The sequence below is a fragment of the Podarcis erhardii genome, assembly GCF_964252035.2.
Source record: "Podarcis erhardii genome assembly, chromosome: 3".
NCBI lineage: Eukaryota > Metazoa > Chordata > Lepidosauria > Squamata > Lacertidae > Podarcis > Podarcis erhardii.
In genome coordinates, this window is record NC_138507.1 from 114,367,522 (window position 1) to 114,389,740 (window position 22,219).

Here is a 22,219-nt window from a genome sequence, read left to right on the forward strand (position 1 = left end):
TATACTGGGCTGAGGCCGTTTATGGCTTTAAAGGTCAGCACCAACACTTTGAATTGTGCTCGGAAACGTACTGGGAGCCAGTGTAGGTCTTTCAAGAACGGTGTTATATGGTCTAGGCGTGGGTGGGGGACAGGATTTTGATGGATGCTGTGATGCTCCACCACTTTGAAATGGTCCAGGCCCTTGAGAACTTAACATGTTCCACTTTTCACACTCATTTAAACCAATATGACCAGTTAGTACAGTATAGTATAGCTTCTCATATTCTAACTGCTAGGTCTTCTGAAATTTAGAAAGGTTAATGACTGTTTTCTCCCCTGCTAACTGGGGCTGACTTGCTGTTGCCCATTAAAACCCATACGAATGCAAGTATTCTACACACACCTGGGTAAACTCTAAAAGCATTTACTATGTGCCCTGGCCCACACATACACTCCTATGCACAAGGGAGAGAGAGGAAGGCTGAAAAGCAGCTACCACACATGAAGGCCTTGTAAGCCCAGGGGTGGCAGCACTGCTTCTGCGGGCAGCCCCCACCCCTGAGCCCTTTTGCTCTCCACTAAAAGCAGAACAGAATTAAGATGACCCTCAGGGACCCTTGCAACTCTACAATTCTGTTACTTCAAAGGCGTTCGCCCCGAACTTGCATATACACCTGTGTCACCTTAATAGATCTTTCTATGAACTGTGTTCTCCCCGAGGCAAGAAATGTGTTACTTTAAAGCCAGCTGCTGGTTGCATTCCCCGCCACCCCCAAACTTCACCCTTACTCTAAAGGCTTTTACTACTGGCTAGTTCTGTTTGTGCTTCCTAGCCCGCTGAGACTGGAGGAAAGCCAGCTGGAGCCACAACCGATGTTTACAGGAGGAAGTTAGTCAAGGTGAGTTCAGCAGGCAGCTTGAAGCATCTGTGATGCTCATGCGCTACTGAGCCAGGTTCACGGTTCTATTAATATGTGAAGCCCTGAGCAACTTGGGCCCAAGATACCTCAAGGACCACCAGAGCCCTTCTTTCCCAGCTCAATCACTGAATTATCCAGAGGAGTGCTGTTAATTGTCCTGCAAGTTTCCTATTCCTGACTCGTTTCAACTAGAACACTGAGAAAGCTGGAGGAAACGTAAAACCATAGGGACTTATATGCTGATATAGTGGGAGTGCTGAATGTAACAAGATTGACTAGGTGCAACACCCCCCACTTGCCTTGTAAAAAATTATGATGGCATTCCCTTATCTGGAAGTTCTGTATTTTGGCTATCATTTCTGTTGTTGGGCTGAAAGAGAAATTCATAGTCCAAAACTGGACTGTCAATCCATTCCTGTAAGGTGTCTCGATGCTCAGCATACAGCTTTATTACAGAAGCTGGCTAAACAAATTCAGTCTTCAAGAGATCCAAACAAGGAGGATTACTTTGTAGGACAATGGTATGGCTTTTTGCAGTGGGCTCTCTGTGAAAAGAGTAACTGAGAGAATGGACATAGAAAAGCTGTTATAGATTATAAATGTATCTGGTGAATTATTGCACTTAGTCAATTATCTTTGTACCATGATTTTATTATTATTATTATTGTACAAAAAAGTCATTTAAATATTTGTTCTTATGCAGATCTGTTGAAGATATGGATAGATTTGTTTTCTGCTTCCTTCTCAGAAACCACAACCTATCTGCAACACCTTCTGGCAAATTGAGGAAAAATCCATAGGAAATGGAGTTACATATTCTGAAGCCTTTCAACCACAACGCTTTCAGACTTCGACTAGCTCTTCTTTATGCAGCACTTTGGAGTCTGGACTTCATGAAGCGTCTGGACTTCGTAAAGAATTGTACCAATACACGATGACCATCATTGTGCTCTTCTTCTTAATACTGCTTTCTGTGTATTTTCTTTGATATCATGTCTAATGTGTTAGCATTCTTAAGAATGTACATTTACATAGTTACAGGCTTCTGAAATTCCACTTCAGACTTTCTTCATAAACATTTTCAGTGTTATTGGCTGGAATGTTTTTTCAAAGCAAGGTGAGTTGTTACAAAATTAAAAATCAATAAAGTACTTGAATTTTGCTTACAGTATTTTCCAAGGTATTTATTACAAAGAATAATTCCCCCTCCCCTAATTTTTAACTCAAACACTGGAATTGTTTCCCCCTGCTAAGTATCAAGAGACACCGGTATCTCAGAGATTTAAGTATGCGCACGACAGTAACTTTGCAGCAAAGTCTCCTAAAAGAAGACAAGGTAATTTCAGTTGTATTTTGAAACCCTAACTTAAGCTCATACAGAAACAGTTCCAATTATCCTTGTTGCTTTCCTTACCTTGTTACAATATGGACATTCACCAAATATGACATTAAAGCTTTGCCGACTGGAAGGAAGTCCACGCAGCCACTACAGAGAAATGCATGTTATTAGGTAAGTCCCAAGAAGACTCAAAAGAATAGGCCTCAAATACAGCAAGCTCTCTTACTATTCAAGGCCTTAAATCATGTTGCCCAGTCTCACTCTCCAGGTGGCTGCTCACAGCATGAGCCTTTGACTAGCAGGACAGAGAAAGCAAAGCTTGGTGTAACTGGTTGTCCTCATTTTTAGGAAACAAACCTGCCCCCATTGTCTGAGTAGAAGAGCTCCAGAAATATCTAATTCTGGCCCCCAATCTATTTGCCAACTGCCAAGCTGAGCATATTTGGCCATACTTGGTCCTGGTGAGAACAAAAGCGGCTGCTTCTCCACTAAGTATTGTCCCTAAAGGTAAAGGTAAAGGGACCCCTGACCATTAGGTCCAGTTGTGGCCGACTCTGGGGTTGCGGCGCTCATCTCGCTTTATTGGCCGAGGGAGCTGGCGTACAGCTTCCGGGTCATGTGGCCAGCATGACTAAGCCGCTTCTGGTGAACCAGAGCAGCGCACGGAAACGCTGATTACCTTCCCGCCGGAGCGGTACCTATTTATCTACTTGCACTTTGACGTGCTTTCGAACTGCTAGGTTGGCAGGAGCAGGGACTGAGCAACGGGAGCTCATCCTGTTGCGGGGATTCGAACCGCCGACCTTCTGATCGGCAAGTCCTAGGCTCTGTGGTTTAACCCACAGCACCACCCTACCAGTAAACTAATCCACAGGGATCTTTTAAGGATCCTCAACCTCCATTTTGGCATACACTACTCAAGACCAAGTATATGATCCAGGCTATTCAGTTTTGGGACAGAACTTTACAATTTCAATTTAACCCCAACTGGAACTGTGTGGTCTTTTGCATTTTCCTTTGCAGCACAACATTCCTGTGCTGCGAGTCTTAACCCAAAATTTTGAAATTTCACACATCTGTGAAACATGCTTTTATGCTGACTGGCATATAATGTGTGATCAAACACAACATGTAAGATTGGTTTGTATCAGGAGTACAAACAACTTCAATGTGCTATCTACTGTGAGAGTTCAGAACTTAACTGGTTAAGTGTTCTGAGGTGTGCGTCACTTTCTGACGTCAGCTGGGAGGAGTCTGGGAGGAGACTGTACTTGTTGTTTTCTCTCTGTGTGTCTTGAGAGAGACGGACATGTTTTTAACATGGCTGAAAGGAGCCCCGGTCTTTTATGGGCTGAAATGTTCCAATAAAGAGCTGTAAATAGACGAACCTGTCTGTGTATGCTTGCATGGAGAAAAGGGAGGAAAAGACTGTTTTACACCGCTGTATGCTACTCTGCTAAGCCGTGGCTAAAGAGACAGCAGAATTTGTTGCGCAGCTGGGAAGGAAGCGTGCCGGACGCTGTAAATCACTGATTGGGATCGTAAAGCTATCAGTGGCCACGGCTCAACGGTCAAGCTCCAAAGATCGTTATCTCTGACAGGTTATGGAGGTCAGTAAACGCTCGTAAAACAGTCGGCTTTGAGCCACTGGAATGCTTTGAAGTCGGCACGGAAGCTAGCCGGAGGTTGGAAGCTGCATTCCATGAGTCTAGCCTGGTGCCGGGAAGCAGAGGAAGTGTTTGCCTGCTTCTGAGAGGCAAGAGAGCTGCTGAGAGACAGAGCTAAACGCTGGGAGCAGCTGAAATCGTTCCTCCACGGGAGGGTTAGCCGGAGCAGCTAAGCTGTTTCTCCACGTACAGGAGCCGGAATCAGCTGGTACTGAGTAAGTACAGCTTGTGGGGCACCTTGGGAGAACGGGAGAGGATGGCAGACAGCCATGAATCGTGGTCCGTCCCATTCGAAAAATTGAACGGCCAGAACTGGGAAGAATGGTCCAGGAGGCTGAAGGCATGGCTGGTGGCGAAGGGGCTGTGGGAGGCTGTGCAGGCACCCCCTTTACCCACACCGGGGCCTCAAGCCACAGCGGCTGATATCCAGAATGCCCACGCCTCACAGAGACGCAATCACAAAGCTCTAGGAGCTATTGTGTTGAGCTTGGATGGCTCACAGCTGCCTTTGGTAGAGGGGCTGGAGAATGCGTGTGAAGCCTATCAAGCGTTGGAAAGGGTGCACCACAGAACCACTGCTGGGGCAAAGATACACACTACCAGACGCTTGTTTGAGATGAAGTTACGTCCTGGGGATAGTATCAGAAAGCACGTAACTGATATGATAGCTGTTTTTAATCAGCTGAGACTGTTACAAGTCAACTTTTCAGAGGAGCTGAAGGTGTACATTCTGCTCAGCTCTCTGGACAAGAGTTATGACAATCTGTGTCTAACTCTGGAGTCAATGGATCCCCAGAATTTGACTCTGAATTACGTGGCAGGACGTTTGCAGGATGAAGAATTACGACGCCAGAAGGAGGGCAAAGCTGGCACCGGGAGCTCTGGGAGTAAGGGCGGAGCCAGGCCAGCGGAATGCACGGTCCAGGCCTTGTTTGTTCGTCGTTGCTACATCTGTAATTCACCAGACCATTTGCGTCGCAGTTGCCCCCACCGGAGCACAGAGCCAAGACAGGATGTTTTCAAGGACACTTCTCATGGTAACCAGGCGGGTTTCCATGGCAACAAGCCTGCAAAGGCAGGCAGGCGTGGGATTGAGTCCGGACGTCGTGGTAAACAACAGGAAGAGTCTTTTCAAACAACTGCCTGCATGGCCTTGTTTGAGAACAGCTGTGTGGAAAATTCCGAACTTAGCTTTGTCATCGACTCTACAGCTAACCGCAACATGGTTCCAGAGACCCCTGCAGTCGAGATGTGGAATTGCACGGCAGTCCCAAAAGGACAGGGACAGACTGTCAAGTTTGCAAATGGACAAAGAGCTGAAATTTATAAGTTTGCTAATGCCTATTTTTCTGTTTTGCAGGAAAGGATGGAGTTTTGTATTGTCCCAGAGGTGCATCACTGTTTGTTATCTGTGCCTTATTTGTTGAAAAAAGGGTTTCAGGTTTGTTTCCAGGATGATGTCTGCACAATCTCCAAAGGGGAGAGGGTACTTGCCAAGGTTAAGAAAGGGCAGAATGATCTTTTCATTCTTAAAACGTCTCTTGGGGGTGAGGGGAAGGTTGAGAGAGCACAGGCGCAGCGTGCTACAGTTCCCACTCATGTTCAATGTGCTTGTGCATGGCATCAGAGGACCAATCATAGTTCTCTAGAAGAACTGCAAGTGCTTCCTGAGGTTACCAGAGGGTGTAAAATTAGAGATTGTGGACGTGCCATTAGTTGCGCCACTTGCAGGCAGGCGAAGGAGAGGGGGTGCAGTTACCCAAAGGTAGAACGGGTAACCACTAAACCTTTTCAGCTGGTACACATAGATCTGTTCAATTCTGTCAAGGAACAGAGTCTAGGGGGGGCCAGGTATCTGCTAACGTTTCAGGATGATTTTTCGCAGAGCACCTGGACTCACGGCCTCAAATCCAGGGAGGATGCAGCACAGCTGATCAAGAGCTGGATTGAGGGGGTGGAACTAAGGTTCTCCACCAAGGTGAAAGCAATCGTCAGTGACAGAAATGCTAGGTACACTGGTTCTGCTTTGCAGCAGTTCTTTCACAAAAGAGGGATACGTCACACAGTTACTTCACCCAGTAAGAGGGGGGTGGCAGAGCTGAGGAGTGAAGCTCTGGTTAAGGCTGCACAGGTAATGCTAACGGAAGCTAGGTTACCTCCAAAGTTTTGGCTGGAGGCAATCCGTTGTGTGTCGTTCACCTGGAATCGTGTCTACAACTCACTGGTAGGTGACACACCGTACTCTTTGTTGAATGGCAGAAAACCCCAGGTTCACTTTCTGCGCAAGTTTGGATCTCCTGCGGTTGTCCCTGTGCCTAAGGCTTTGCAAGGGCCAGATGGAGCCAAAGTCCAGAAAATGATCTTCTGTGGGTATGAGCCAGACGCTCGTGCATGGAGATTTGCTTACCCGTCAGGTGATCAGAGTAAGGTGCTGATCAGTAAACACGCTGAGTTCTTTGAGCAGGATGAAAGGCCAAAGATTTCTGCACAGCGTGATGTTCTTTCAGAATGTCTCTCTGATCCAGAGGACAGTTCTGTTGAGGAGGAAGAAGAGGCTGAGTCTGCTGATGACGATCAGGTCACTGACCAGAGTCAGGAGCAGGATGGGGCGTCTCCACAAGGTGTTAGAAAAGGACAGCCCAAGAGTGAGCCTAGTTCTCCTGTGAGTGTAATGGAGAGGATTCGAAGACGCTTTAAGTCAGAGGGGGAATCCTGTGATGCAGAGGACACACCTGCTGGTGACAGTGAGCCAGAAGAAACACCAGAGTTTGTGCCCAGGCGATCCAGTCGCACAACCAAGGGTATTCCACCTGAGAGGTACCAGTCCACAGGTGCGTGGGTAAGTTTCGCACAGTGCGATTCTGAGAGTTGTGAGGTGATTCCACAGATGCCGAACAGGTACGCCAAGGGAGGGCGCAAGGCATTGGGGAAGGGATTGATCTCACAGGGTGTTGCTGAAGATGTTACACAGGTCTTGTCAGAAAGCAACGCAAGGGGGTGTGTGAGAGTTCAGAACTTAACTGGTTAAGTGTTCTGAGGTGTGCGTCACTTTCTGACGTCAGCTGGGAGGAGTCTGGGAGGAGACTGTACTTGTTGTTTTCTCTCTGTGTGTCTTGAGAGAGACGGACATGTTTTTAACATGGCTGAAAGGAGCCCCGGTCTTTTATGGGCTGAAATGTTCCAATAAAGAGCTGTAAATAGACGAACCTGTCTGTGTATGCTTGCATGGAGAAAAGGGAGGAAAAGACTGTTTTACACCGCTGTATGCTACTCTGCTAAGCCGTGGCTAAAGAGACAGCAGAATTTGTTGCGCAGCTGGGAAGGAAGCGTGCCGGACGCTGTAAATCACTGATTGGGATCGTAAAGCTATCAGTGGCCACGGCTCAACGGTCAAGCTCCAAAGATCGTTATCTCTGACATCTACAAGCATTCTTCAGAACATTTATTTTGCGGATGTGGGCACTGGAGGCTGTAGGAAGAAATGCCTCCCATCCAATAATAGTAGAAAAGAGCACCCGTATGATTGCACCCACCCATCAATTTTCCGTTCCATAATCCTAGAACACTACCGTAAGTTGCTCTACCTCATATAAACAAGCTTGATGGAAAGGCTGGCCACAGCGGGGGTCGTCACAGACTTGGTCTGGAATAGTCCCATCAAGACGGTAAGCGTAGCAGATCCCGCAATCCATAGAGAAGTCCTAAAAAAACATGGAACCCAGCTTGAGCACATAGAATAAAGCATGTCAACTTGTTTCACCCATTTTAAACAATTACATTTGTGGTTGGCTTATCGTTTATAAGAAAATGTACAAGAGTCCATTTATGATCATTTATTAAGGACTAAACTTTAAAATTGTTATCAACTGGAGGCAACCCCCAACTGGTTAGAAAATGCTTTTTTACCCTTTATTTTTAATACATTTATCCGTAGGTAGCAGGTATTATCCCTTCACTTGCGCACAGAGGGAAATGTGAAATGGTCATTTGTTACAACAGGGGTGGCCAGTGTGTTGCAGCCTCCAACTATGAGCTGGCATGGCCTGTGGTCAGGCATGATAGAAGCTGTAGTCTGCTGTCAGGGCTGCCTCTAGGTCCCAGCTCACAGAGGACCAACGCCAGGCTGATGTTATGTACAAAAGTCTTTATTGAAGTATAATTTCCATTTTAAAGCCAGAGCGTGCAACCCTACGTCTAGACTCTAGATCGGCGAAGTCCTATCTGAATCACTTCCCCTTCCGCACCAGTTTAAGATCCTAGCCCTGCTCCACCTTCTGCGCTGCTCTCTCCTCCTCTGGGTCCTCCTGCCCTCTGGGGCATTGCCCTTCCTGGACTCTTCCGACGCTGAGTCGCTTAGCTCCTCCCCTTGCCTCCGGCGTGCTTTAGGACCCGGTTCCCAATCCTCACTCTCTGCTGTCCCGCGCTCCTGTACATTTGAACTTGCTTCTCGCGCCAACCCAGTGACCTTTCTCCTAACCGTTACACTACTTCTATCACTGCTTCCCTCTTCCGTGACACTGGCCGGATCTGACCTCCCCTCCGTTGTACAACTCTCCGAGGAAGGCGTGGTCAGCTCTGCCTCGTCTTCTCTCCCTGGTGGGGGAAGTACTGGTCCCGATGCCTGGGACCCTTCCCCCCCACTCTGCTCTGGTGGGGAAGCTGGTCCTGATTTCCAACTACTACTCTGGGAGTCCCTGCTCCCCCCTTGCTCCTGGGGCGTTCCCCTTGGGACCCCCCTACCCCTGGCCACTGGCGCTCCCTTCTGTGAATCTTCCGATTCGCTGGAGAGGCTTATGGAATCCCTCGGACCACTGTCTCCTCCTACACTGCCCTCTGATTCCTCCCCCTCGCTCTCCATCTCCCATCTTCCCTGTGCCTCTGCTCCTGAGCCCCTGACATCTGCCTATTTTAAGACATCAGGATACAAGGGAAGTGTGCTTCCCTCTTCCCTTTTACTCATGCTTCATTAATCAGATGACAATCACTCAAAGAATGACCGAAGCAATGATTACCCTGACAAGACACTGAGATTAAAGTGTTGCCTTAATGGTGCCAACCCACAAATATTAAGAATATTTCTCCAGAATGCATATTATGAGATACCAACAGATTGAAGAGTTGGTCCTTGGTTTACCCCAGGTAGTCGGTTTCAATTGGCTTTGAACTAGTGACCATCTTGTGGAAAATCGTTGGTGTGGAAATTTTTCAATTAAGAGTGAAGTATTACATTATCACTAGGTGTGCAGTGTGTTTTGAGCTTTAATCATGTCCTTATTAAGAATAAAACTCAATGGATTTTTGACGATCATGCAACGACCCTTTATTGTAAATTGTATTTGGTTTCTTTTTATTGTGAACTGAACTGAGATCTACAGGTATAGTGCAGTATACAAATTTTTAACATAATAAATAAATAATAATTTATTATCTTATTTCATACTCTTTCATATTTCAATTTTTTCTTACTGAGACAAGGTAAACATTTTAACAAATCTTTAAAACTTAAAAGGTGAAGCTTATTTTGGATGTCTTAATCACATGTATTAATGCTCCTATTATTTTGTTCTGCTACAGAATTCCCTTTTGCCATAGTATTCAAAATATGAACATAATAACCACAGAGCAACTTACAGATTTTTCTAGAGCTTCTCGAGATGGAAAATCAATTTCTAAAACCTCTTTCAAATTTTTTAGTAAACTGAGTTCTGGATCCCTGAAAAGAAGGAGGAAAATAAAGTATCAACACTCCCCAAAAAGCTATGAACTAAATGTCTACAACCAAATACACTTACCACAGGTGTATGTTGCTGTTCAGCTTGACTTTCAAGGGATTTACCACTGAAAATAAAAATCATATGTGTTGTCACTACTCCCAAGAGCATTCTACGAACAGACTTCCTTCAAAGGGGACAATGGGGACTGGAGGGGAAGGAGGGCAGCTACATCCTAAAATTTTGTGTTTTTTATTATTTACTAAATTTATTTATCACAGTTTTACATCATAAATATGCAAAATGCACAACACAGTCATAATAAAAGCAATAACACCCCGGGCTGCCTGATTCAGCAGAGAATGAATTCTCAATTATCAGGCATGTATTTATTTTTCTATGCATACACCACTTTTCTGCATATTGGCTCAAGGCAGCTGGATATGTAAGTCCATGCACTGCAAGGTTAGGTGTGCTGCATATAACACATCATGTAACTGGGCACCCTGTATTTTGCACTGTTGATTTTAAGTAAACTTGCAATGCAAGGCACAATGTGTACAGACATTAAATGTTTAGTTATTACATCTCTGAACGGCACTTACAAGAAAGCCCAATCATAGATGCCATGGGATTTTCAGGAAGCCTGCAGAGTGCAGACCACGGGAGATATTATATGCAGAATGAAAGAACACTCACGGAAACCCATGAAAATTTCACTGAAATTTGTCCTCCCCTTTGAATACCTTTTTTTATTACTTAATAGAGCATGGTAAAAGAACAAAAACAAATCCCTGTCCCGCCCTAAAATCAAATATTTCCAGCACATTACTAGTATTCACTGTATACTACTCTGATCTTGGGGATTAAGATCTGGATATAAATTATTTTAAACAGATATTGCCCATGGATCTGTAAAGGGTGCTCTGCTTTTTTAATTTACAATGTTGCAGAGTTTGAGAGAAAGAGTCATGAGATGGCAAAGTTTGTGGATGATATTATATTATTCACTTTCTAAGTAGCTCTCCAATTTGGCTGAACAGGCTAGTAAAATGGCAAGTGCAGTTCAAACTAAGTAAGTGCAAGTCGATGCACGCTGAGGTAAAAACTCCTAATTTCACAGATATGCTGATAGGGACTTGATAGGCAATGACTGCAGCCTCAACGAAAAAAATCAGCTCAAGGTATGCAACTGCTGTGAAAAGGCAAATTGCATTTGGTGGATCATAGGAAAGGGCCTGAAAATGAAACTGCCAATTCCATAATGACATTATACAAATATATTGACAGAACTGGAAACAACTCAGCTTTGAATAAATCTTAGGGCATATTAGTCACCAGAAACCCATCTGCCTTTGGCCAAACCTTAGTTCCCAGGCTTTTACTGCAGCTTTTTTCAATGGATTGAGAACTGACATGCAGCCCACCAAGAAGACATGGGGCACAATATAGCTTTCTGTAGCACTGCAGCTAAATTCATCTTATAGAACAGACTGGCAATATATTAAACAGTGCAAAATTGTTTTGTAATGTATTGAATCTTCAACGTTTTTCTGAGCAATGCACGCACACACAATTTTCAAAAAATTAAGGTCAATGGTGTGAGTCTAGCTTGGTCTGCCTGAAACAAGTAGACTCAATTTAGTATAAAGTTAACCTGCGGTAAGCATAAAGTGATATACACTGCGACAGAAAAGCTATTATGATTGACAAAATGGATTTTTAAATAGGAGTCATCCTACCGTGGTCTGCTCCAAGAAAGTAACACTCAGGAAGCATGGTGGGGTGTCTGGGATCTACCTCTATATTAATTGAAATGTTGTTTCCTGGAACAGACATGTAGATGAACAGAGCTGTAACTACATATAGTTTCATCCTTACCCAACTATACTTCACACACACAAAAGGAATCTGCAAGAGCAATCTTAGTTTAAGCTTTGAACCCAAGACATTGTGCCGGTCATTTCTAAAAACAATACATCAGACCTTTTCTTCAGTTTTAACATTTGCTACTGTGAAAGTTACTAGCTTCAAATTGTTTTATCCATTTCGCATGCTTTGCTTTCCCACTTCTTATTTAGAACATGTTTTTTTATTCATTAGGCTTACATTAGCTAGTTGCTTCATTGGTCAGAGGTATCGATTAAAACTACTTTTAATCAATTAAAAAAAATGCCACCAAATTATTCAAATAGCAGGTGTATTTTTTAAAAAAAGTTAAATACTTTTTAATTCACATGTTCAAAAACAGCTATGGAAGGCAGGTAGAATCTTGAAAGAGGCATGCAACGAGTCTCCTGTGACAGCACTTGCTGTGACATTTGCATGCACCATCTAAACACCAAGGGATGGTTATGCTACTGAATTCTATGGGACTTGAAAGTTAGTCGAGGAACTTGCAATCTAAATTCTGACACATTGTGATTTGATACTGCACTGTTCGTGAAACGATGTCAGATTTAATAGCTGATATTAATCAATGTGTTCTGTTTTAAAGCCACATTTTCGCATGAAAACTAATAATTTTAAACGTCTTGCATTTCCGTTTCTGTGATCTCCATTAACCTGAAGTCAACATGAAGTTGTCCTTTTTATTCTTACCAACGGCAATCCTTCGCATTGTGGCACTCCGTGTGGGTTTTTCTGGCTCAAGTACCCAGGTCTTCTCATCAATTTCATCTAGAGCATTCCAAAACTCCTTCAATGATTCTAATGCTGCCAAGAACTGACTGTGAATGCTTAATAAGGAGCTCTGAGAGAGAAGGAAATTGTAACAAATTTTATAGATGGCACTTTACCAACAGCAATACAGAATAGCTTTTTAATAACAGCCTGTTCCAACATTTTAAAGTCTAGCATACATCCAACAGTAAAATATGTGGAAGGGGGGGAGAAAAGACTGGAATTTCCCCCCAAAACACTTTCGAGTTTTGAACAGGCCACACAAATGCTGCATTTTTGAGCTATGCTATGAGTCACCTTTCAAACTATTAAAAAAGAAAAAAAAATCCAATACAAGTATTCCATGCTGAAAGCAGGGGAAACATGGCTTATTTCTCAAAGTTATTTTTAAAATTCGTTTTTAACTCATAACAAATGGATTCAGTGGTCAATAAAAAAACCACCACCAAGAATATCTATTATTTACCTCTGAGAACATCAGGTTTGCATTGCAAGGCCTCTAACACATACAGCACAACACAATTAACACCAAGTGATTTAGAATACCAGGAAGCCTAGAAATATGCTGCAATTAAAGGAATCCCGTTACAACTGTATCCAGTATAATCTTCTGCCAATAATGGGGTTTGGGGGGGGGGAACCTAACTAAAATGTGTGCTAAGAACCAACTGCTGACTCACATTTCAGCAGGAAGAGAGAGAGAGAGAGAAATTTGTGTGGTTGCTCTCCTGTTACATTTAACACACTTTTAAATTAGACTCTGGGAGACCCCAGGGTCCTTTGGCAGAATTAGCAGGGACATCTGGTAGAGCCCATATATCACCAAATTGTATAATGTCAGAGTTTATACATGTATATATAAATTTCATTATAGTACAGCAGCAAGGTATTTTAGGTGGGTGGTATTATTATTTTTAACAGAGTTATGTGGTATTCAATTCTAAAGCACCATGAACTGAAATTATTATATCTTCTAAGAGTAAAAAACAAATATGGGTCTTTTAACCAGTGTCAAAAGGCAAAAATGAAGTTTTGGGTGTTGCAAAAATTGCTTAGATGCCGTTTTTTGTTGTTACATGAAATTTTTTTTTAAAAGTAAGGGCAGAGCTTGAGAAAGAAAATGTTGGATTTTCCCCCTACTGTTATTAAATTATATTAAAGTGAGAAAGCACTTAAGCAGAAAAGTGTGAATACTGCCAATCTCAAAATGTAACGCTTATTATCTTTAAAAGCATTTTGTTACTTTTATAATACCTGAAGTGATATAATAGTGTCAGTCACTTAACCAGATCTTAGAGCATAATATCTTCATCTTAAGTACTATTATTTCCAGTATTTTAATAATTTTCACACTGTCTTGGAATGTGATCTTTTGTGCTCTGATGACACTTAAATTAATAGCATAATTTTCTGGTACTTGCAACAGATGCTTTCCATTTTGATTTTTCACATTTCCCTACATCACATACAGATAAATCCTCTAATAATCATTTTTATCTTTATCTTTAGGGAATTCAAAGGGTTTCCAGTAGAAATAAAGAAACATCAAGGGATTAGAATCCACAGATACATTTTGAAATCCAATTAATTTTAATACTAATTGCAATTTTTCGATGATGTTCCTTAAAAGGTGGCCAAATCTTTTCTTAACGTGATCTGCTCATCTGATCTTATTTGCATGCTTCATTGATGTTGCCAACTGACTTTCCATATGCATATCTAAATCTCTATCTGAAAATCAGCTGCATTACTTTGTCATGCAAATCATGGAGGAATTTATCATCCATTTTACACTTCAACCAGTTTATTTCTGAACATTTCCCCTTTAAGCAATTTGCATGGATTCCATTTTTATCTGTGACAAGATACTTGGTAAAGGAATAAAGAGGGACTCTGCCGCTTCGTGATTTTAGATGGACAAGTTACAGTGAAACTCTGGTATGAGCCACCGGATGTCATCGATTTGTCTCGAGAGACGATGGAAGTGTGTGCCTTCGAGGGTTAAGTCAAACTGTTGGAGAGTTACTCCTGCTGGCTGTAGAGACCAATAAGGGAGAGAAATGTTTTGTTGCAGCTGGGGCAGATGAAAGTATGCGGTTGCACAGATGCACAAGCCAGTGGTCATTCTTCATCTGGTCACTACTGTGGATACATGACCTGACTGATTGTCCCCAGGTGCTGTGGTCGTCTGCAAGGGATTCCCACAAGGCGGTTTAATGTTGCCAGCCTTCATGTCCCGTTTGCAGACATCTTTGTAATGCAGAGTTAGACAACAGGCCTGGTGCCTGAAGCCAGGTCCACAGAAATCATGTCATTGGGGATCCTGCCATCTTCCATTCTGTGGACCTGATCCAGCCTGCGTAAATGTCGCTGAGAAAGAAGTGTGAATATGTTGGGGATGTGGGCTTGGGAAAGCTCATCTTTGTTTGAGACTCTGCCCTGCAATGTGATGCTCAACATCTCTCACTTCCATAAAGCTCAACACGCAAGCCTGGTAGACCTTCATCTTGGTATTGGTTGTTACCATCACATTCTCCCAGACCCTTTCGAATATGATGCTAATGACCAATCACCAAATACAGTATTAAAAATGACAAGCAGCACAGACTAAGTCCCAATAGTACAAACAAAAGGAAAATAATGCTACCAATTCCCAAACATCCAGCAGAATTTAGTTTCTCTTTCCTCACAAAATGATCTAGTGCAACTTAAAAGCCTTTCCAGGAGCAGATGATGTATTCTGCATATAGAAGTTCATCTTTGGATTCCACCAACTGATTTATTATTATACCTGCAAATAAAGCTAACTTATACAAAATAAACGGGGGGAAATTTAGTAGCATTTTTAAAAAAAGAATATGAACAAGCAAGGACCCACAACAAAACGTTGCTAATTATCTCCAGCTCCCCAACAAGAGTGCTCACATCCCATTTTTATTTTCCCCCAGCCCTCTATTAGCACAGGGAAACAAGCATTTTAACTTCGAAATATACATCTGCCTGTCCTTCATCACCATCTCCGGGGTACTGTAAGATGGAGCCTTTTAGGAACCAGAAGGCAAATTTGGAAATTTGAGGGTGTGTCATTGGTGCCCGGGGAAAGGGCATCTGTACCAGCCACCATCACTCAAAAGACAGAAGCTCTTTGCACCTCTGCTCTGTTCAGAACAGAGGGGTGGGGTGTTGGGTTTGGATCTCCAATCCTGGCATCTATTGAAATATAGGCATGCTTAAGGATCATGTTCAGTTTAGGAGTGGCTGAGCCACTGCAAACAGGAAGTGAGCAAGAAAAGCAAACTGCACCATTCCACTTTCAATTTTTCCTTATTTAACACTTATTTGAAATCTTTAAGACAATTAGTTTCCTGTTAATTATGTTGCTTTGAATGTGTACTTTATGTTTGACTTTTTTCAGTGATTTGGGATTGTTTTATTTGATGTTTTAATGTGTTGTAAACTGGTTTGAGATTTTTTTCTTAAAAGTATAAAGTAGCATAGAAATGACAGTTACAGATAGGTAGCCGTGTTGGTCTGCCATAGTCAAAACAAAACAAAAAAATTCCTTCCAGTAGCACCTTAAAGACCAACTAAGTTAGTTCTTGGTATGAGCTTTCGTGTGCATGCACACCGTGTATCTGAAGAAGTGTGCATGCACACGAAAGCTCATACCAAGAACTAACTTAGTTGGACTTTAAGGTGCTACTGGAAGGAATTTTTTCATAGAAATGACATTAGTAATAATTATTACAAATATAAGGCACCTAATATTTTATAAGCAAGCCCTGGAGCAGCTGCTCCTTCACTACACAGTTGATGGGGCCAGGAAGTGCTATCTCCCACTGGCCCCTGGTGACCTCACCGGCGCTAGAAGCCAGAGTATATTCATACCTTAATCTCTTCTGTCCCAAGACAACTAACAGTTAGAGGAGAGTGCTGCTGTCTTACAAGGTGGAGGAAGGCAAAGTGATAGGCAGATGGCCAATGCTGGGCTCAGATCATGGTGGTAAAATAAAACTCTTGATACTAAGTATCTGGCTCTTTCTACACAGAGAGAGAGATTCAACAAATACCCGTATTTAGAAATTAGCGCTATCCACATGTTACTCACATGTAAAGCACTTTTAGCCCTGTTCCAACCCCAGGTTTTCTACCTGAAGCAACTAGATGTTCTGTGCAGCTGTCTGCAGAGAAGTTCAAATGTGTGACCACCTCCTCACACTTTTCTTGTACTCCTGCTGTGCTATATAGCGCTAGAAGATTGCCAGCCCCACACCACTGGAAGTGTGAGTAGAAAAAGATGGAGAAAGAGAAAAAGAAAACATTGCAGGACAGTGAAAAGGGGCATTTATTTTGTTTTTAAATCTCATGGCATGCATACTCCCCAACCCTTAACCCCCTTCAGAATACTGTCCTACTTTTGAAGGGCAGGGAGAGGTGTTTTTCAATAGACTTTCTCACATTCCTTAATTCAACTACAGACAATCAATCGACTCAAGTCTCCCTCCGACCTGGTATCTTTAGAGCGTCTCCCACGCCTCTTTTTGTCAGGTAGCTTTGGGGGTCCTTTAAAAATTCATTTTCTTTTCATTTACAAACTTATTTACTTCTGCAACCCGAAGCACAAAGTTTGCTTCCAAACTGATCAGTTACTTGACTAATAATTGAATTCAGTATTTAGAGGAAATAATGTAGCAGAGTGTCTAAAGTTTTTGCTTTCTCAAGGTCCACCCCCCCCCAAAAAAAGTTTTTGCTTTCTCAAGGCCCCCCCCAAAAAAAAACCTGTTATGGCTTAAGGGATGCAGTTGTTCATCCTGGCAACATTCATCTGCAAGTTTTAAACTGCATCTTGCAACATAAATACACAGATTTTAGATGCTTCAGTGATTTGCAATACGTCTTCTGGATTCCCAATTACAGAACTTAAGAGAAAGTGTTCATGATTAAAACTTAAGAAGAAATTTAAATTCCTTTCAACTAAATAATGGAGGGAAAGACTTGCTGGGCTAGGCAATATCCACTACATTGATTGGAGGATTAAGACAAAAACATGAGAAAAATGCACTGCAGTGAACAGGTTCTGACACAGCAGGGGTATGGATTGGATGACCCGCTAGGTCTCTTCTCCTAGTAATTTATGATTCTTTCAGATTTGCCTGGAAAATGGTTTCCATTTGTCATTTACTCAAGCTGAACCCCCTCTTCAGTACCCCTCCCGATTCTTCCGATATATCCACCAGTGAAAGGGGAAAAAAAGCATCAGATCTGAAATCTTTAAAAAACTCCCCTTGTCAACCATCCATGCCTTTGTGTGTTTTATTGATTCAATATTCCACAATTCCATTGCAGGCTTAGCAATAGAAGCTAGAAATACACCAGGCTTATTTTGAAGATCCTACATCGCATATTTTACTGGATATGTACTTTAACTAAAAATTCAGAGGAAAAGGGAGGGCTTTAATATAAGGTCCCTTGAATAATATATGCATTTAACTGCATATTTTGGCAAAAACTGAGTGGAGAGCAAATTTATCAGGCTAATTAGAAAAAAAAAAGTATGTATCTGAAGTAAGTAGATGTACTCGCACTTATCATTGGGAAGGTCTTGGTTTATTTGGCACATGAAACAATGGCAGCCGCCTTGCCCTTGGTGCTGATTTCTGACTATTCTAAAATGTCTCCTCTGAGCCAGAATACACTGGCTGCTACTGATCATGCTGTGAGACACCTGCACTGGCTACTAGGCTTGTCATGACGCACAAAACCCTACCATCTTCAGCTTGACATTGTGCACGTTATAATTATTCATCCAAATGAATATGTCAGAGCAGCAGCAGCAGACCTCTCATCAGAGCACAAGAAAAATACATCAAAACATTATCAACCCAGCAGGAAGACAGGGACCATAAGGAAAATTACCCATTTTTAATACAGATGCCATAAAGCCATGTCTATTATTATATAAAAAAAGAGGTGGGGGGACAACCATCAAGCTTAAAGTCCAAAAGTACTAGAAGATGAAATAAGAAGCAGCTGTTAGTGGGGGAAATCAATTATGGTACCTGAAATCTATTTACATTCCCTTTAACAAGAGTGTGCTGGTATTCTAACAGTGACACTTGCACTGTTTGAGTTAAGGGTCTTGTCAATGTTTTCATTAAGGTGACCTACAGATGTAAGAAGTAAATACCTATCAAGAACTAGCACATGCATGCTGAATACCCAAAATATCTAGAACAAGAGGCAACCAGTCTACATATTGTTTTCCATTACTCACAAAGAGAGAGGGGAAACAGCTAAGTATTTTAAAACCATCAACCTGGACATTTAGAATCAAGGGGCAAGTCCAGCTGTTTGTACTTGTGAATAATATTGAACAAGGAAAAAATCATTTGCAGTTTTCTTATGCAGATGCAGATTGCATTACCACAAAAACCTGGCAGTTTAATGTTTCCAGTGCAGTTGTTTGGTTGGCATCTGTCTGTCTTGGGAAGAAGAAGAAGAAGAAGAGTTTGGATTTGATATCCCGCTTTATCACTACCCGAAGGAGTCTCAAAGCGGATAACATTCTCCTTTCCCTTCCTCCCCCACAACAAACACTCTGTGAGGCGAGTGGGGCTGAGAGACTTCAGAGAAGTGTGACTGGCCCAAGGTCACCCAGCAGCTGCATGTGGAGGAGCGGGGAATCGAACCCTGTTCACCAGATTACGAGACTACCACTCTTAACCACTACACCACACTGGCTCCCACACTGGGAGACAATGGAAGAGTGTTTCTTTGAGGGTGAAGTCAAACTGTTGACAGCTTGCCGTGTCTGTAGAGACCAATATGGGAGAGGCATGTTTTGTTGCAGCTGGGGCAGACAAAGGTGTCCGGTTGTGCTGCTGCAGATGCACCATGACATTTCCTCTCTCTGCACTCCTCCCAGAGGTCATTCCTCCTCTGGGTGCATGGCCCGACTGTCTTTCTCCAGGCCTTGTGGTTGTCTGCAAGGTATTCCCACACAACTGGGCTGGCGTTGCTAGCCTTCATGTCATACTTGCAGACATCTTTGTAAAACAGAGTTGATCTGCCAACAGACCTAAAGCCAGCTCCCCGCAGAGCATGTCCTTGGGGAGCTTGCCATCTTCCATTCTGTGGACATGACCAAGCCAGTGCAGACATCACTGAGACGGAGTGCAAACATGATGGAAATGTGGGCTTGCGAGAGCACATTTTTGTTGGAGACTCTGTCCTACATTGTGGTGCCCAAATCTTCCTGACACAGCACATGTCGAAGGCATCGAGGAAATCAACCCAACATTTTACAAATCTGATATTCCAATATAGAACTGTAAGCATAACGGGGCTTATCCCTTGAATTTTAATGTCCTGGCTGATGGTTTCAAAAGACTTCACTGTTTTCTCTCTCTTTGTGAGTAATGAAAAACAATATGTAGACTGGTTGTCTGACTGCAGCTCACATGTGAGACAGAAATATCAGCAGGTCAGGAAAGCTCCAAGATTTGTAAAAGTACAAAATAATAATAATAATAATAATAATAATAATAATAATAATAATACCCTAAAACATCTTAGTGAGGACAGAGCATGTTCAGTAGCCACAGAATACTGACTTTTGGGAATAAGAAAAATATGGAAACAGAAGGAGGGATGCAATGGAGTATCATGGATGTGAGCAGGGCTCATTGCTGAACAATACAGATGCCTCAAATGAAAGGGTTGCACACCCTTGATAAGATAACCTACAGTGCCCAAAATGCCATCTGGGGAATTTGCAGGAGGATACTGAATATGGATGCTTTTTTTCAGGCCTTCTCCAAATTGGTGCACCCTGAACTTTCACAAACCACACAGCCATGCATGACAGAGCTTATGCTACTCTGTAAAGCACCATGTTCTCTGACAGCACTACATTAAAAAAAAAATAAGCAAAATAATGTTTTCAATGTGAGAAACTTTTAGAAAATTAAGTATTTTGCATTCTTGCCAGAGGGGGGCATCCCATGAACAGGACAAACTATTAATTCTATACAAATAATATATGGTACTCAAGTTTCTATATTTAACAGGAATGAAATGATTCCTAGTAACGATATTTTTTACTGGGTTAGAGTGTAATATTTACAGCCATCATAAATACCAGCTCCCCATATAAAGAATTATATTGAATTCAAATTCAAAGATTTTCAGCACCTTTAGACATCAAAATATTTGTGAATTCACATTAGATCGCTGCTCATGGGATAACATTTTAGTATCAGTGTGTTGCACTTGCACCTAAGAAAGAAAAAGGGTGGATTTCTCAGCGAGGCTGGCAAGCCACCACGACAGAAATGGAAAAGTATGGAAATGACAATTATTTGATTTGTCTTTCAGTCTGAATTCACAAAAGCTATGCAGTCCTAAGCCCAAGGTGATTTCTGTATGTTGTATGTCTAATGCATTATGACGGTCATTTCACTATTAGAAACATCAAACTGCCTTATACTGAGTCTACTATTTAGCTCCATATTGTCTACACTGGCTGGCAACAGCTCTCTAGGATTTCAGACAGGAGTCTTCCGCAGTTCCACCTGGAGATGCCAGAGACTGCACCTGGGACTTTTTGCATTCAAATCACACACTCATCCACTGAGCTATGTCTTTCTCTTATTTAGCTTTCCCATATCATATCTTATTTGTGACTACTTTTGTATTGTGTTTTTTCATGCTGTAAGCTGCCTTGTGAATGGGTTGAACTGTGGAAAGGTGGGATGCAAATAAAATTATGTCTGAATATATGTATGTATGTTGGCTGGAGCTTCTTATCCCCATTTTCCAGGTTCCTTATCCCCGATCTAGACAAAGGACCCCTCACTGCTCCATCCTAAGATTACCCTCTGCATCCTATGGTGGGAAACTTGTATCATCATATCTATACTCATTCGGCATGTCTTGTAATGCTTTCGTTCTGCTGGATACAGCCCGTTTTCCCTTTGTTTCATATAACCCTTCCCCTTAGGTAACTGACTTAAGTGCTTGTTTTCAAGATATGCTCTTCAATCTGCCTGGAAATGCAATGTTTTCAAACTTCATCTTTAGGATAGGTTGCTTCAACCCCAGCTAGTCACCCTACCCACCCTCCCTCCCTCCCTCTCTCTCTCTCTCCCCTGAGCCTTTGACTATTCTCCATGTTTGTTTATCCTGGGTTACTTAGGGATCTTACAGGAATATGATGTCAGGGAAGAGTTAGAAGTTTCCAGTTTCTCAGAGGGAGAAAGCATTCCCCAAGGGGGGAAGGAGAGCAGTGAATCTAATAGAAGAGAGCAAGAGGAACAACAGGGAGGGACCGGCTGTTCCCAGGAAAGGCAAGGGTTAAGTTCTAGCTCAGATTCGGAGGAGGGGAGATACAAGCCAGCTCTAGCCAGGAGGTTAGAAAAAAGCGAAGGGAAGGGCGCCTTCGCCATTTTGAGAGTGGCTGGTCACAGAGAAACAGAGCTCAGAAGGTATCTGAAAGAAGTGACTCTGAGGAATAATATTTAAGAACTGTTTATAAGATTGTTTTGTTAATAAGCAATAAAAAGTTATAAAAGAACAAGAAGCGTTTGTGTGGTGATCTGAAGAGGACAACGACCAGGCCTGACATATGACCCTTCATGTTTTATTTCCTGGTGATTTTTTGACCTTTCATCATTTTTGAAGAGTTCTAATTTCTAAAGAACCTGGTTGCCTGCCTGGAACCACAGTTTGGGGCTCAAGGGTGACCTATGAAGGGTTGCATGCCTTTGGTCCCCTCGCCATAGTAATTTCTCTGTACGAAACATAGTCTGCTTTTCAATTTTTACAGCCTGTAAGTAGTGCCAGAAGAGGATGCTTAGCCACTACGGAAGCCTCAGTATCCAGTCTGATCCCTCAACCTTTGAGTCACCATGAGTCTCAA

General features: G+C 42.5%; 2 protein-coding genes across 4 annotated transcripts in view; one reads left to right on the plus strand and one right to left on the minus strand.

Moving 5' to 3' along the window:
- Window positions 1-2,069, plus strand: part of VRK2 (VRK serine/threonine kinase 2) — a 65,051-nt gene extending 62,982 nt beyond the window's left edge. The window contains exons 13-14 of the mRNA XM_081854802.1: window positions 815-880; window positions 1,650-2,069. Coding sequence (XP_081710928.1) covers window positions 815-880; window positions 1,650-1,889 — 306 coding nt within the window. The 3' untranslated portion in view covers window positions 1,890-2,069. The remainder of the gene's footprint in view (window positions 1-814; window positions 881-1,649) is intronic.
- Window positions 1,853-22,219, minus strand: part of FANCL (FA complementation group L) — a 52,440-nt gene continuing 32,073 nt past the window's right edge. For all 3 annotated transcript variants that reach the window (XM_081854938.1, XM_081854936.1, XM_081854937.1), the window contains 7 exons: window positions 12,220-12,370; window positions 11,361-11,444; window positions 9,700-9,745; window positions 9,539-9,620; window positions 7,492-7,608; window positions 2,316-2,387; window positions 1,853-1,995 (listed from right to left, as the gene is read on the minus strand). In XM_081854938.1, the coding sequence (XP_081711064.1) occupies window positions 1,960-1,995; window positions 2,316-2,387; window positions 7,492-7,608; window positions 9,539-9,620; window positions 9,700-9,745; window positions 11,361-11,444; window positions 12,220-12,370 (588 nt within the window). In that variant the 3' untranslated portion in view covers window positions 1,853-1,959. The remainder of the gene's footprint in view (window positions 1,996-2,315; window positions 2,388-7,491; window positions 7,609-9,538; window positions 9,621-9,699; window positions 9,746-11,360; window positions 11,445-12,219; window positions 12,371-22,219) is intronic.